The sequence below is a fragment of the Pseudochaenichthys georgianus genome, chromosome 9 (genome assembly GCF_902827115.2).
Source record: "Pseudochaenichthys georgianus chromosome 9, fPseGeo1.2, whole genome shotgun sequence".
In the NCBI taxonomy this organism is placed as follows: domain Eukaryota; kingdom Metazoa; phylum Chordata; class Actinopteri; order Perciformes; family Channichthyidae; genus Pseudochaenichthys; species Pseudochaenichthys georgianus.
Window position 1 is genome coordinate 37,797,339 of NC_047511.1, and position 15,041 is coordinate 37,812,379.

The 15,041-nt window shown below is 41.5% G+C and overlaps 1 protein-coding gene across 2 annotated transcripts in view; it reads right to left on the reverse strand.

Moving 5' to 3' along the window:
* Window positions 1–15,041, reverse strand: part of wscd2 (WSC domain containing 2) — a 45,943-nt gene that overhangs the window by 3,475 nt on the left and 27,427 nt on the right. The window contains exons 1-6 of one of the 2 annotated variants that reach the window (XM_071204408.1): window positions 9,996–10,128; window positions 6,610–6,794; window positions 4,545–4,666; window positions 4,282–4,456; window positions 1,358–1,522; window positions 1,067–1,267 (exon numbers count right to left, since the gene is read on the reverse strand). In XM_071204408.1, coding sequence (XP_071060509.1) covers window positions 1,067–1,267; window positions 1,358–1,522; window positions 4,282–4,456; window positions 4,545–4,666; window positions 6,610–6,794; window positions 9,996–10,033 — 886 coding nt within the window. In that variant the 5' untranslated portion in view covers window positions 10,034–10,128. Of the gene's footprint in view, window positions 1–1,066; window positions 1,268–1,357; window positions 1,523–4,281; window positions 4,457–4,544; window positions 4,667–6,609; window positions 6,795–9,995; window positions 10,129–14,405; window positions 14,591–15,041 lie in introns of those variants that run through there. The other variant, XM_034090261.2, reaches the window with a different exon arrangement.

The window sequence follows — 15,041 nt, forward strand, 5'->3', positions numbered from 1 at the left end:
TGCATCTTCTTAATATAATATATTAATGTCAACATGATTTTAAATCAATAACTATAAAAAAAACACAACAACACTTCTGGAGTATTAGATCAAGATACCCTTACATGCAGTAACATTAAAGATAAATGCACAAGCCTTAAAAACATCTTCTGTTTAATAATGGAAACATATAGATATTTTATATAAATAAGAAGTTACCAGTTACACATCAGTCTATTAAATATGAATCAGGCAGCAGAGCCTCTCAAATACTTGAAACAGCATAGCACCACTTAACATATATATTTAATGCAATTAATCTGTGTCCATGACATAAGCTGCTGCTCATAACCAATTGCCCCATGCGGGATTAATAAGGTTGTTGTTGTTGTTTGATTGTACAGGATCAACAAACGAGCAAAACAACAGCAATTTGCCATTTTGCTGTGTTTGTGTGTTCATTTGTGAGTTTTTCAAATCATGATTTTGTACCTTTGGACAAAACCAGGCTGGCAGTTTTCTGTGTTTTCTACCCACCACGTCTCATCACACTTCATAATTAAAGTAGCACGAGAGTCTGAGGAAGAAGCTGGTTGACTTGGTGACATAAAGTAGCTCATGATTTAATAAGTGTGACTAATATTATGGTTGGTTGGTTTCATTTCTTGTTTTTTATAAAGCGACAGATTGTGTTTGATATAATGTTGTAAATGGTTTTGACTTCATGTCTCAACCATGTTGGTTTAAAAGGTCAAAACCACTAAAACACGTCCTCTATTTCCTTACCAATCTACGTCAGCATGGACCATGCACCCACTTCTTTCTTTTAATAAACTACCAGTGAAGACATTGGTAGCACATTATTATAAATGTTATTTGATCTAGTCTGTCTGAGGAAGCTTTTCTTATTTTCTGAGTGACTGAGATTGAAAATGCTTAAAAACAGCATCAACATCAACAAGATTTGTCTTATGTTAAAGTCAGCCTGAACATCAAAGTACTGTCGTTAATGAAACTTCTTTAGTGTCATAGGTGTTCAGGATGTATTGGAACAACTACTGTACAAAGTTGTGGTCGAGCAGCTCACCTTTCCCTTTCCAATGGGCCTGGGAAGCGAATCCAATGTGGCCCCCATACTTTCTGTTGAACTCAGCCATGAGGGCTTTGTAGGGGTTTCGGATCATGACGACGCTGGAGTCAAAGGACTCGATCTCCTTCTTGCCGCTCTCATGAGTCTTAATGCAGATCGTCCTCCCACTCCGCCAGTGGTCCCGCTCCCCTTTGAATCCTGGGAAAGAATGGCAACCCCAAAGTAAATATATTGAACCAACAAAGGTTTATTTTTTGATTGAATTGTTTGCGTTGGATAAATGTCTACCTTTGTTGTAAAGGGAGCCATCAAAGTAGTAGCTGCCGGTGTAGAAGCCGGTGGCGAGCTCGATGAGGTGACGCGCCCACGTGTTGCCGGCTCCGGGGAAACTAGCGAGGGCCACGAGCTGCTTGGCCCGAGTGGGGAGGAAGTGCCTGTCCATGCAGCGGTTATCTGATGAAACACAAAGACAGACAAGCTATGTTATTGATTTGATAATGATAATAATAATACATTTTATTTAAAGGTCCCCTATTATACTGTTTTTCATCAATATATTACAGCTCTCAGATATATACAAAACATGTCTCTGAAGTGTTTGGCTCCAAACACCAAACAGATCATTGCAGCATTACCCATAATCCCCTCTGTTTCAGCCCTGTTTCCAAAGTGCTGATTCTCTGTCTGTTACTTTAGATGAAAATAAGGAGCCCCTCCCCACGCCCCTCTGAGAGAGATTTGGTTACAAAGAACACAATGGTGCTCTAGGAGGAGATTCAGGTGTTAAGGTGGGGGGGGGGGGGGGGTTACCTGGTTGGTGATTGGCTAATGGCTACACAAGACAACACATCGTTATGACATCATAAAGTGGCCAAAATCTGATCAGCTCATTTTCAGACAGGTTTTTATAGAAATGGATCAAAAAGTGAGAGAATCTTTGTTCCTGAAACGTTCAGAGTCTCTTTCCACAGAGGGGACACATGTTGATGTAGAAGAGACATGAAGAAGAGGGGACACATGTTGATGTAGAGGAGACGTGAAGAAGTGGATTTTGTATGATAGGTGACCTTTAAGGGCACCTTTCAAGACACCGTAGGACACTGTACAGTTTAATAAATATATAAGAGGTTAAAAGCAACAAAACGTGATCAAAACACAATCAAGCAAACATGGAGGAAAAATGAAAGGAGACACAAATGATGGGGACAGGACATTCAGGGGAAACAGATGATGGTACAGTGAGTAGTCTAATGTATGTATGTAAAGAATGAAAGACGCTTCAGTGATCGACTTGATATGCTCTTTGACAGAGTCTAGACGTGGGGTGAAAGACAGTGAACTATGATTCTGCTAAATATTTGACGAGAACAGAATCGAGCTTCATATGGATACTGAAGGTTAGTCACTTCCTGTTTATTGACATATGTTGTAAAGACAAAATAAGTCATGTTGAAACATTGGAGTTTTGTGGCGAGGACATTGAACACCACATGAGAACAAGGTAATAAAAAGAGTCACGTGACCTCATTCTGGTGTTTTGTTTTGCGTGGGATAGCTCGGCTGTTTGCTCTTTATAAAAAATTGCCTACAACCCAGTCACTGATTATTGTGTGATGATGATACTCTAGTTAAATTCACAACATGTGCAGATGTGGTAGTGCAGCTTGTCCAGACTATTTACATAAAGTTCACTTCCCGCTGCAGCATGTTCTTGTTTTTTTGGTTCACAGCATAAAAGCTCCTTTTTCGTTTACTGGGTGCTGTTTTTCTGCTGATCTGAGCTCCAGCTGCGATGAGGAAACACGATCTTCCCAAGTGCTTCTGCCAGAGAAGGACTGATACTAAACCCCTGGGGCTGATAACAATATTTAGGAAAGGAAGACAAATGGTTATCCATTTTTCAAAGATATGGTTATGCAATGATGATATGATTACTTAGATATACAAAGAACACCAATGTGATTAAGGTACGTTAGGGACAGGACATTTTACAGCTGGACTAGATAAACCTTTACACGGTGAAAAGCCTTTATAAAACAATCAATTTAAACTAAAGTTTGTTGGAAAAGAGGCCCTTCATTGATTATGTTAAGGATTGATTGATACATTTTATTTCGAACCAGTAAAATAAATAATTACAAAACAAAACATGTAAGAGAAATCAAAACAAAAAATGACATTTACAACAACATTAGCAGCATAAGCAATCCCACATCTAGTGTTCGAAAAGGAGCGAGAAGAAGTATCATTTATTTCATCTCACCCCCTTGTCCCTAAATGATTTATTTATAATCTATAATCTGCAATAATTATTATTAATTATTATTGTTATTATTATTATTAATCTGCTTTACCTGTTGATTGACATATACACATATACACATATGTACATACACACATATATGCACTTATACACACCTACATACTCACACATACACAGTCAAACACCTTCCCCATCCCTGTACCTCGAGAAAAGAACACTCGATCATTAGATCTAAATGTATCTAATGTTCAAGAGGATTACTAGATGCATGCGTGTCCTTTCTTTTCTGCATGTTTTCAGAATATTACCTTGTATTATACAGATGGAGCATGTTAGTTGTGTTTTATTTTATATTTGTATTGTTATAATAAAAGCCTTGTGGAAAATAAAAACTTTGTTGGAAACAAAATAATTTCAAACATGAGTAAAACAAAAGTAAAAACTACAAATCTATATCCAAAAGACATAAATGTGTATGTCCATTTCTTACAAATATAATATAGTTGATAATAGATGCATACCGACTATAGTACACAGGGGTCAAATAAAAAAAAGGGCAAACATGGGTAGGGTCAGAGTTTTGCTGGATTTTAAGAACTCAGCACTTTCACACGTCTAACATTACTTTAGGGTCGTTGTTTGTATCTCCTGCACCCAGGGTGTGGCTGATTCAAGATTCAAGGCTTTTATTGTAATTCGTACACAGCTACAGTGTAGCTATATCGATGAAAATCTTCCAACAGTGCAACACAATAAAAACAGCTAAAATAGTGCAAGTAAATACAAATAAAATAGAATAAAATAGAATAGAAATAGAGGAATAAGAGTCTATGCTGTACAAGTAATTGGAATATGATATATCAGATAAATAATTAATTGATGATGCATCCTGACTTGTCTCTTTGTCCTATGGGCCCTTTATATAGGCCTTTGAGCCACCATGTGTTACCTTGAACCTGCGTCTGGTACACCACAAAGTACTCTTCGTTCCCGCAGGTCTCAAATTCTTGCCCGAGGCAGTGGTGGAGACACAGACTCTCGTCCTCCGGCTCGTGAAGCGAGAAGAGAGGGGTCGGAAAGCCGCAGTGACATCGATCTCCCCCCAGGACGGCCAGCGTTTTCTCCTGAAATACAGCTGCCATTAAAACCCCGAAAACACACTCATGTGTAAATGACAACGCACGGATGCACACATCACGTAAACTCCCTCACCCTCTCCGTGCACATGTCCACACACTTTTCCACAGACATGTTTTGGATGACCGCGCTGATGGGAAGTGCCAGAGTGACATTGTCCGGCCTGTGAAAACACCCCTTAAAAATGGAGCTGCCATCTGAAACACACAGAACAAACAAATGTCATACACCAATAGGAGGGGCACACACTCAAAGTACTCCAGTGCTATGGTCACTGAGCACAGCTTCTGCAGCTTGGCCTCTATTCACTGACCCCACATGGAGGGATCCCACTGGGACTCCCTCCACTCTGCTGGGACCCTGACCTGCCAGCACATCAGCCAATAGCAGCGCTCACATCCCAGCAGTGTGTTGATGACCTTTAATCTCAGATACTCACTCTCCTATGATGGATAGACAACAGCAGAGAAGACATGCTTCCTTCTTTAGCAGGAAGTAAGTAGTTTGGAAGTAAAATGTTGTTTTTCTGCTATTTTTCAATACAAATTCTCAACAAAACAAGCGGTAGAATCAGCTTTGAAGCGTTTATCATCTGCAGCCTGTGACAGAAAGCTGCAAAACTTTTTCATTACAGGTTGAAAAATGCTGTCAATGCGGAAGTAAATCCAAACATCCATTTCACATTTATTTCAGCCTGTCGACGCGGCTTATGTGCTGATGTACATATAAAGCTTTCTCTGCTGTCAAGAGACTTGTGCATTTATAACAGAGGAGGGAAACCACACACTAAAAGCTTTTTGCCGTGCCATACCATGACGAAGACAGCCTGCTTGCTAAATAAAAATATGCACAAGGAGCTTTGCGTCGGCGGAAATTCTCGCTACTTAAATGTATACCAAAAACCTGCACCTTCCCAAGACTGCTAGTATTAGCCATCTGTGCTAAGAGGCTTTAACACAAGGTAACACCCCTCACACATTAGCTCCAGCCATGTGTTCTTATCTAATGTTTTATTTATTTGTGACCTTTTTCCCTGGCTGAAAGTTGCATTTTTAATGTCCTTTGTTTCCCTGCAGTATGCCTTCCCTGCAACCTCTTTCTGTTCGTATGCCATATGGCGGAGCTTATTAAATCCTCTTGAGATGCTTTTTTGTGCTCTGCTGACTAGCCTCACACACAAGCAGCCTCCAAACATGTCTTGGGCAACATAATTAGATCTTTGATGGAAACACGTGGCTGAGTGAAATGTAGAAGGACATAACCATGATGAATTGCAGATGGGCTGTGTGACAGTGAAGCAAATGCATAATATTATCTTTGTAGGATTACATTTGGCTGAAAGCAATAAACCAAGTGACCATTATGGCCCCTAAGGGGGACAAACCACAAAACAGCCACCTCAACACATTGCCAGCATTTCCTCTCTGATGTTCACATGACAGAACTCCGGGTCAGAGGTGAAACAAAAACACGAATAGCCTACTCAGCAGTCTGAAGGCAAACCCAGAGGGAAAAAAGCAGAAATGAAAAGAATAACAAACAAACAGCACTGAACTGGACGAGCCAGAGCATTTAGATGTTTAAATATTAGTCATAAATGTGTACAGTATGCTGCATTACCGGATTATTTCTAAGAAGCAGAAGGTAAGGAAGAGCAAAGAGATGGAGGACGGGTGTCCAAAGTGACTTCACACTGTGGACGGGAATTCGTTTGTTTTTAATTTAAAACAATCTACCTCAACTCAGATTTTAAATGTATCACTGCTTCCTTCAGTTCTCTAGCAGCAGTCAGGGTTTGGGATGGGACCGGGACTGGCTGTGTTACGTAGGTAGCACGGTGCTCCGGGGAAACACAACGGAGCAGCAGGCTCCCGTCTCTGGCTTTAACCCAAAATAAAACAAATATGTCCCAGACACACAGCGGGGCTTTTGTATTTCCAATTCAAAATAGCTTCTCTGTGCCTCGCTGTCGTCACCTCAGGAAGGCTCATTCTAACCCCATGGGCATCGATTTAAATGTTATTCATGATCACATTTAAGAATGTCGTCAACAAATGTATTAATTTTCACATTTGACATTGCTCTCTTTTGCGTATTTGACAGACTCAGGGGCGTGCAGTTGTCGCAGAGTCACACTCACAGCGGCGCGCAGACTCCTGGCTCAGCTCCAGCCGGTAGATGGACAGTCGGTTGGCTCCTCCGCACAGGTTGCCCTTCTCTCCTTTACACTCCATATTGCATTCACTGTCCGACACATTGGGAGCCTGGATCTTGTGACCGCAGTAGCACTCGGCTCCGAACTCCAGGCCTGCGTACATGTACCCTCTGGAGGGAAAGAGAAAGGGGGAAAGGCATGGGCATGGTTAGTAAACAAAGGAGAGAGAGCTTTAAGTGATTGTTCTGAGCCTCGTGATGATGCGTCTTAATCCTCCTCTTGACAATACAGAGTATCCTTCAGAGCAACTGGATACGCAGTGATCAATACAACCAAACGGTGCACATGGAGGATGCCGTGCAGATGAAAATACATCTTCTCTGGAATAACATCTAACTGTGGTGAAGATGATGTAAGGCAATTATAAATATACTTGACAACGGTGTCTTCTCTCCTTTCCGTTGCTGCTGCATGAAGGATTTTACTCCCAAGAGGCCTTTGGGGTGCAATTAAACGCCTGACACACCCCTCACACAAATCCCCTGGGCTGTCAATCAAACCCAATCCTCTGAGCCCTGCTATTGCCCGCCATTTATTTGTCTGTTTATATGAACCCGCTGCAGGAGAGAAGGCGAGCAGGTTGCAAGCAGCTATATGAGGAAGGAGCTGAAAACAAGCGTCTCCCTCCGTTCCTATTTTCTGCTCTTTGAAACGCAGTCTGTGTAATTCAATGCATGTGATAAAGCCCTGGTTAAAGGTGGAGGAAAGATGGGTGAGGTAGCAGAGAGGGGGAGACAGGATGTGGGGAAATATGAGGAGATGTGCAGAGACATGAAGGCTTTCAAAACTGGAGCAAACGTAAACTTGTATCCCGTACAAAAAACGTTGATTTGATGCTGATGTTTTATTCTATAAATGGGTTTATGTAATGTATGTATGTAATGTATGTATGTATGTATGTATGTAATGTAATGTATGTATGTATGTATGTAATGTAATGTATGTATGTATGTAATGTAATGTAATGTAATGTATGTATGTATGTAATGTATGTATGTATGTATGTATGTATGTAATGTATGTATGTATGTATGTATGTATATAGAATTTTGTTTATCTGTGTGAGTATTTAATAACGGAATTATCTTTTTTTACTTCATCCTGCAACAGGATGACTAACGGGAGGGCTACTCCTGTATAAGCTATGCCCTCTCTTTTTCTTTTCTTGTCTAATTGTGAAACAGTAGAATAAATAATAAAAATAAATAAACATATACATCAATGAAAATGATTGAATACAATTGCAGCAGGCAGTTACAAATATTGCATGAATTGTTCTGTATAGTCAAATACATGCGGCCACCTTTAAACTACACTAATATATGACTGTGAAACAAGTCTTTTTAAAACCATGGGTAATAATAAGCTGATATAGGAGCTGGGATTCTTCTACAGACCCGGTGAGGCCAATACTATTCACAGGTCTGCACGATTTCTGGAGCCTGGCTGCAAGTATTTGCTCCCAATCAGCCCTAAGAGCATGATTAAGTCTGAGCGCTGATGTTGGTCCATGAGGTCTGACCCTCAGGTGACTTTTCTATTCAATCTGCACCGCTGGACTATTAACTAAATAAAGCAGGCAGCTACCACAGGGCAGAAATACTTGTGAAAGGGTTGGCACTCCTGAATACAGGCTTTCAAAAGAAAATGTCCCAGTGTTGGGCTCAAATCAGCATATTCATTTGATAGAAAAATGACATGCATACGGACAAAAAGAGAAAAGGACATTCTTGATTGATTCAATGGGCAATAAACCAGATGAAGTGTCACTATCATGTCACCTGAATACATAGATTCGTATTGCATTGGTCAGTGGGCAGGCAATATTCCCATGTTTAGCTACAGTACAACAGGCCCTAGAGGGAGCATGTGTTCGGGCCTGTCTTTCCACATCCTGCATCAGGAAAAGATGGACTTTTATTAATCCCTCGTGGGGAAATTGTGTCTCTGCATTTGACCCATCCTAGTGTTAGGAGCAGTGGGCTGCCATTTTGAACGGTGCCTTGCTCAGGGACACCTGGGTAGCACTCGGTCTTGCCGGGACTTGAACTGGTGACCTTCCAGTTATCTCTGCATGCTAGATGAACTCTCATGGTTGCAGTGATTCACAGTTAGTGTCTAAATGCTAGGTTAATGACCAATCAAAAAGTCCATCCATACTACATTACTACAATTATTACATATTTTAGGGTTTTGTTTTTATTTAAATCACTTCACTTTTGTCATATTATCAATATTTTCTAATTATCTGCCTTTGTTCTTAGATATTGTGATTTATGATGGCATGTCTTCTGCTGTGTCTTACTTCAATTCTGTATTATTATAATTCAGCCCCTAGTTTTGCTGCTATAGGCTTAGACTGTCGGGGGACGCCTTACTTCTTCCTTCTGTCTGTCTGTACCTGTGTACTCTCATGTTCCGAATAACCCAGCTACCCCAAATTTCTTTTTGGTGTCTATCTACGCCGGGATCCGGAGTCGAGGCTGATCTTGAGTCCTGAGTCCTGATCTGAGTCCTGGACTTCGAGTCGTGGCTGAACCTGTCACTGTGGTCCTGCCTGACTCTCATCGTACTACTTCCCTGATGCTCCCACAGGATTGTTGACATCCTCGTGGATTCATCTTCTTATTACAGACACATGCATTTCCAAACATTTGGTCTACCTACGCTGTAAAATGTATTATCTCTTCGATTTACACACGGCATCTATTGCACGTCTGTCCGTCCTGGGAGAGGGATCCCTCCTCTGTTGCTCCCCCTGAGGTTTCTCCCATTTTCCCCTTTAACCTGTGGGGTTTTTCCTTTTTTGGAAGTTTTTCCTTGTACGATGTGAGGGTCTAAGGACAGAGGGTGTCGTATTGTCATACTGATATTCTGTACAAACTGTGAAGTCCACTGAGACAAATGTGACATTTGTGATATTGGGCTATATAAATAAACATTGATTGATTGATTGATTGATTGATTGATTGATTGTAAACCTCAGTTCAAAATGCTTTTCTTATTAAGATAATATCAGATAGCTTTGTGTAAAATATAATGAAGATTTTCCTTCATTTCACAAAGGGGCACAGCCCAAACCAAGAATAACAACCCCATACAAGTCTATTCACATGTTGTCCTATAGTCCATGTTATTAAAGCACAGTGCTGTTATTCTTCAGCGTAGTGTTTCAACAAGGATACAAACTGATGACACTTTGCTCTATACAGCCTATGGCTCTACGTTATTATATCAGTGTAACAGTAGAAATAAAAAAAGAGAGGATATTTAATGGACGCTTGTTTTCTTGTTGTTTGCTGCTGCCATACCTTTCTGCACAGTTGTCCTGGCAACGGAATACAGTCATTTTTTTGTAGTCAAAAAAAGAAACTCCTCTCAGCGCTCTCTTCTGTGTGTCATCGATGTGGCAGCCGATGTACTTTGCTGAAAAAGAGAACAAAGTCATGTATTTAAAAAAACAGACATATTTTCGAAATAAAATACAAAGATATACACATTACACTTCCTTCAGCTGCCGTACAACACGGTCAAAATAACGTGTCAAACAGACGAAACATTTGGTGTCTTCCTCACATGTTGACACAGTGCAGAAACATCAAGTGTTGAGAAACTAGTAATACTGCAGCAAGTAAAAGTCCTTCATTCAAAACAAACAAGTAAATCAAAGTACAAAAGATGGAAGTACTCATTATGCATATTATTATATTACTAAATAATAGTTCTGTATGCATTATGTGTTATTAATAATCATAATGTTGCAGCTGGTAAAGGCATAACTTATTTATATTCCTTAGTACGCTCCTCCTGGGTGTCTTCATCAAAGATTACCATCATTTATTAGTTGATGTATATTAAGCAGTGTTTCCGCTAGGATTACTGCTTTGGGGTGGTGCTGCCTGAGCGTGGAGGGGGGGGGGGGGGGGGCTTCATTGGGATTATATATTTTTTAAATCCTCTGGAGCAGAGAGAGGAGCTGTGGATTATTGTTATTGATTAGTGCATCAGTGTTTCTTAATTTAAACTCACAACTTAAAATGAAGGCGTTTAGTTTATTTAATAAAAGAGCACATGTTCAATGTGAAAAGTGACAGTAGATATAGATTAGTTGCAATTTGGTGCTATATATATATTATATAAAAATTGTAGTGGAGTAGAAATTAAAGCAGCATAAAAAGGAAAAACCTCAGAGTTGTACTAGTACCTGAGTAAATGTACTTGTAGAGCACATGTGGAGTCCAAACTGGGGCAGACACACATCCCCTTCTAGTGGCCTGTCAGTGTAACTGCGCTCTGTGTGGGGGCTGGGCTCCAGTGAACCTCTGCAGAGCGAGACAGCTTCCTCCCTCTCATTAAAACACACCAGTCACTTTAGCTGGCTCTACTCTACCTATAACAAACAAACCTCTCGCCATCTGTGTAGTGCCATTACCCCCCTGAGCCCCGGACATAGCATTACCTTAATAGTTGTGGACTAAAGGCTTACATTTGTGCAGCATGTGGTCTGGGAAATAATCTGCTTTATGATGGAGGGAAACGCTGATTTACAAACACAATATTTGATATGGTCTTTATACTATGAGGGAAAAGGATAGACGACAGATGCACCCGGTTTTATATCTTTTAATATAATAACCACCCTGCATCTGGTTGATCATATGAAGAGTCAGCAGTGGTGCAGCTGTATTCCCAGTCCTCTCCTGTTCCCCCTCAGTATATGCTGCTGAGGGCCTCTGCACCACACAGTGGAAATGTGTTTATGTGCCGCAGTCGGCATGTTATGCTGCAATATTCCCTTCAATTTAATTCCTAGCCAGTGGGAAAGAGTGCATTTGCAGTGAGAGAAGAGGACATAAGAGAAAAGTAATGAGGTGCTGGATGTATGAGAGCAAACGAATGCTTTGAAGCTGCTAATTACTCCATCATCACTTTCAGCGGCAGTCCTGTGAGGCTTCAGGGGGGGGGGGGGGGGGGCTGAGAGGCCTGCATTTCATCCACCCAAAGCTTGAATAGACATTGTAAACGTGTTTATTTTCCCTGCCCTGAATTGGGGAAAAAAAAATAGCTCAGCAGCAGTACACGAGAAAAACATTGTTCTTAATACTCGACACTCTGATGTGCAGCGGGGTACGGCTCTGTGCTGGGACTCAGGGGAGTGACATACAATTGAATCACTGATTTGTTTTTTTGCTTACTCTTTAAGCTCAGAGAGGACACACACACACAACACACACAACACACACACACAACACACACAACACACACACACACACACACAACACACACACACACACACACACATCACACACACACACACCCACACACACACACACACACACACACACCACACACACACACACAGACAACACTCACACACACACACACACACACACACACACACACACACCACACTACACACACACACACACACACACACACACACACACACCACACACACAGCACACGACACACACAACACACACACACCACACACACACACCACACCCACACACACACACACACCACACACACACACACACACACACACACACACACTTTAGATTTTCCACCTGCACTCTGGAGAGAAACCAGAACCCCACATGACCACAATGAGGTTATGGTGAAATGAATGGTTCCTCAGTGTCTATTATGAGATGCTGTGGATATGAATACATAGCATTACACAGTAACTTAGTAGATTTATGTTTTGGTAATGCTGCCTTTACTTGGTCGCAAGTGAGGAGCTTTATTTATTTCAGTTGGCGGACTAGAAGGTATCTATGACAGCGTCTACAAAGTAGGTATATGTACTGTAATGTACTTAAACTACAATGTTGAAATCTGACTAAATCCTTTTATGCTTTTTCATACCTTTTGCAGCCCCTAATTTCAAACTACGAATTTACAATTCTTTTGGATCCACTGGGACTCCCTCCACTCTGCTGGGACCCTGACCTGCCAGCACATCGCCAATAGCAGCGCTCACATCCCAGCAGTGTTGATGACCTTTAATCTCAGATACTCACTCTCCTATGATGGATAGACAACAGCAGAGAAGACATGCCTTCTTTAGCAGGAAGTAAGTAGTTTGGAAGTAAAATGTTGTTTTTCTGCTATTTTTCAATACAAATTCTCAACAAAACAAGCGGTAGAATCAGCTTTGAAGCGTTTATCATCTGCAGCCTGTGACAGAAAGCTGCAAAACTTTTCATTACAGGTTGAAAAATGCTGTCAATGCGGAAGTAAATCCAACATCCATTTCACATTTATTTCAGCCTGTCGACGCGGCTTATGTGCTGATGTACATATAAAGCTTCTCTGCTGTCAAGAGACTTGTGCATTTATAACAGAGGAGGGAAACCACACACTAAAAGCTTTTTGCCGTGCCATACCATGACGAAGACAGCCTGCTTGCTAAATAAAAATATGCACAAGGAGCTTTGCGTCGGCGGAAATTCTCGCTACTTAAATGTATACCAAAAACCTGCACCTTCCCAAGACTGCTAGTATTAGCCATCTGTGCTAAGAGGCTTTAACACAAGGTAACACCCCTCACACATTAGCTCCAGCCATGTGTTCTTATCTAATGTTTTATTTATTTGTGACCTTTTTCCCTGGCTGAAAGTTGCATTTTTAATGTCCTTTGTTTCCCTGCAGTATGCCTTCCCTGCAACCTCTTTCTGTTCGTATGCCATATGGCGGAGCTTATTAAATCCTCTTGAGATGCTTTTTGTGCTCTGCTGACTAGCCTCACACACAAGCAGCCTCCAAACATGTCTTGGGCAACATAATTAGATCTTTGATGGAAACACGTGGCTGAGTGAAATGTAGAAGGACATAACCATGATGAATTGCAGATGGGCTGTGTGACAGTGAAGCAAATGCATAATATTATCTTTGTAGGATTACATTTGGCTGAAAGCAATAAACCAAGTGACCATTATGGCCCCTAAGGGGGACAAACCACAAAACAGCCACCTCAACACATTGCCAGCATTTCCTCTCTGATGTTCACATGACAGAACTCCGGGTCAGAGGTGAAACAAAAACACGAATAGCCTACTCAGCAGTCTGAAGGCAAACCCAGAGGGAAAAAAAGCAGAAATGAAAAGAATAACAAACAAACAGCACTGAACTGGACGAGCCAGAGCATTTAGATGTTTAAATATTAGTCATAAATGTGTACAGTATGCTGCATTACCGGATTATTTCTAAGAAGCAGAAGGTAAGGAAGAGCAAAGAGATGGAGGACGGGTGTCCAAAGTGACTTCACACTGTGGACGGGAATTCGTTCTTTTTTAATTTAAAACAATCTACCTCAACTCAGATTTTAAATGTATCACTGCTTCCTTCAGTTCTCTAGCAGCAGTCAGGGTTTGGGATGGGACCGGGACTGGCTGTGTTACGTAGGTAGCACGGTGCTCCGGGGAAACACAACGGAGCAGCAGGCTCCCGTCTCTGGCTTTAACCCAAAATAAAACAAATATGTCCCAGACACACAGCGGGGCTTTTGTATTTCCAATTCAAAATAGCTTCTCTGTGCCTCGCTGTCGTCACCTCAGGAAGGCTCATTCTAACCCCATGGGCATCGATTTAAATGTTATTCATGATCACATTTAAGAATGTCGTCAACAAATGTATTAATTTTCACATTTGACATTGCTCTCTTTTGCGTATTTGACAGACTCAGGGGCGTGCAGTTGTCGCAGAGTCACACTCACAGCGGCGCGCAGACTCCTGGCTCAGCTCCAGCCGGTAGATGGACAGTCGGTTGGCTCCTCCGCACAGGTTGCCCTTCTCTCCTTTACACTCCATATTGCATTCACTGTCCGACACATTGGGAGCCTGGATCTTGTGACCGCAGTAGCACTCGGCTCCGAACTCCAGGCCTGCGTACATGTACCCTCTGGAGGGAAAGAGAAAGGGGGAAAGGCATGGGCATGGTTAGTAAACAAAGGAGAGAGAGCTTTAAGTGATTGTTCTGAGCCTCGTGATGATGCGTCTTAATCCTCCTCTTGACAATACAGAGTATCCTTCAGAGCAACTGGATACGCAGTGATCAATACAACCAAACGGTGCACATGGAGGATGCCGTGCAGATGAAAATACATCTTCTCTGGAATAACATCTAACTGTGGTGAAGATGATGTAAGGCAATTATAAATATACTTGACAACGGTGTCTTCTCTCCTTTCCGTTGCTGCTGCATGAAGGATTTTACTCCCAAGAGGCCTTTGGGGTGCAATTAAACGCCTGACACACCCCTCACACAAATCCCCTGGGCTGTCAATCAAACCCAATCCTCTGAGCCCTGCTATTGCCCGCCATTTATTTGTCTGTTTATATGAACCCGCTGC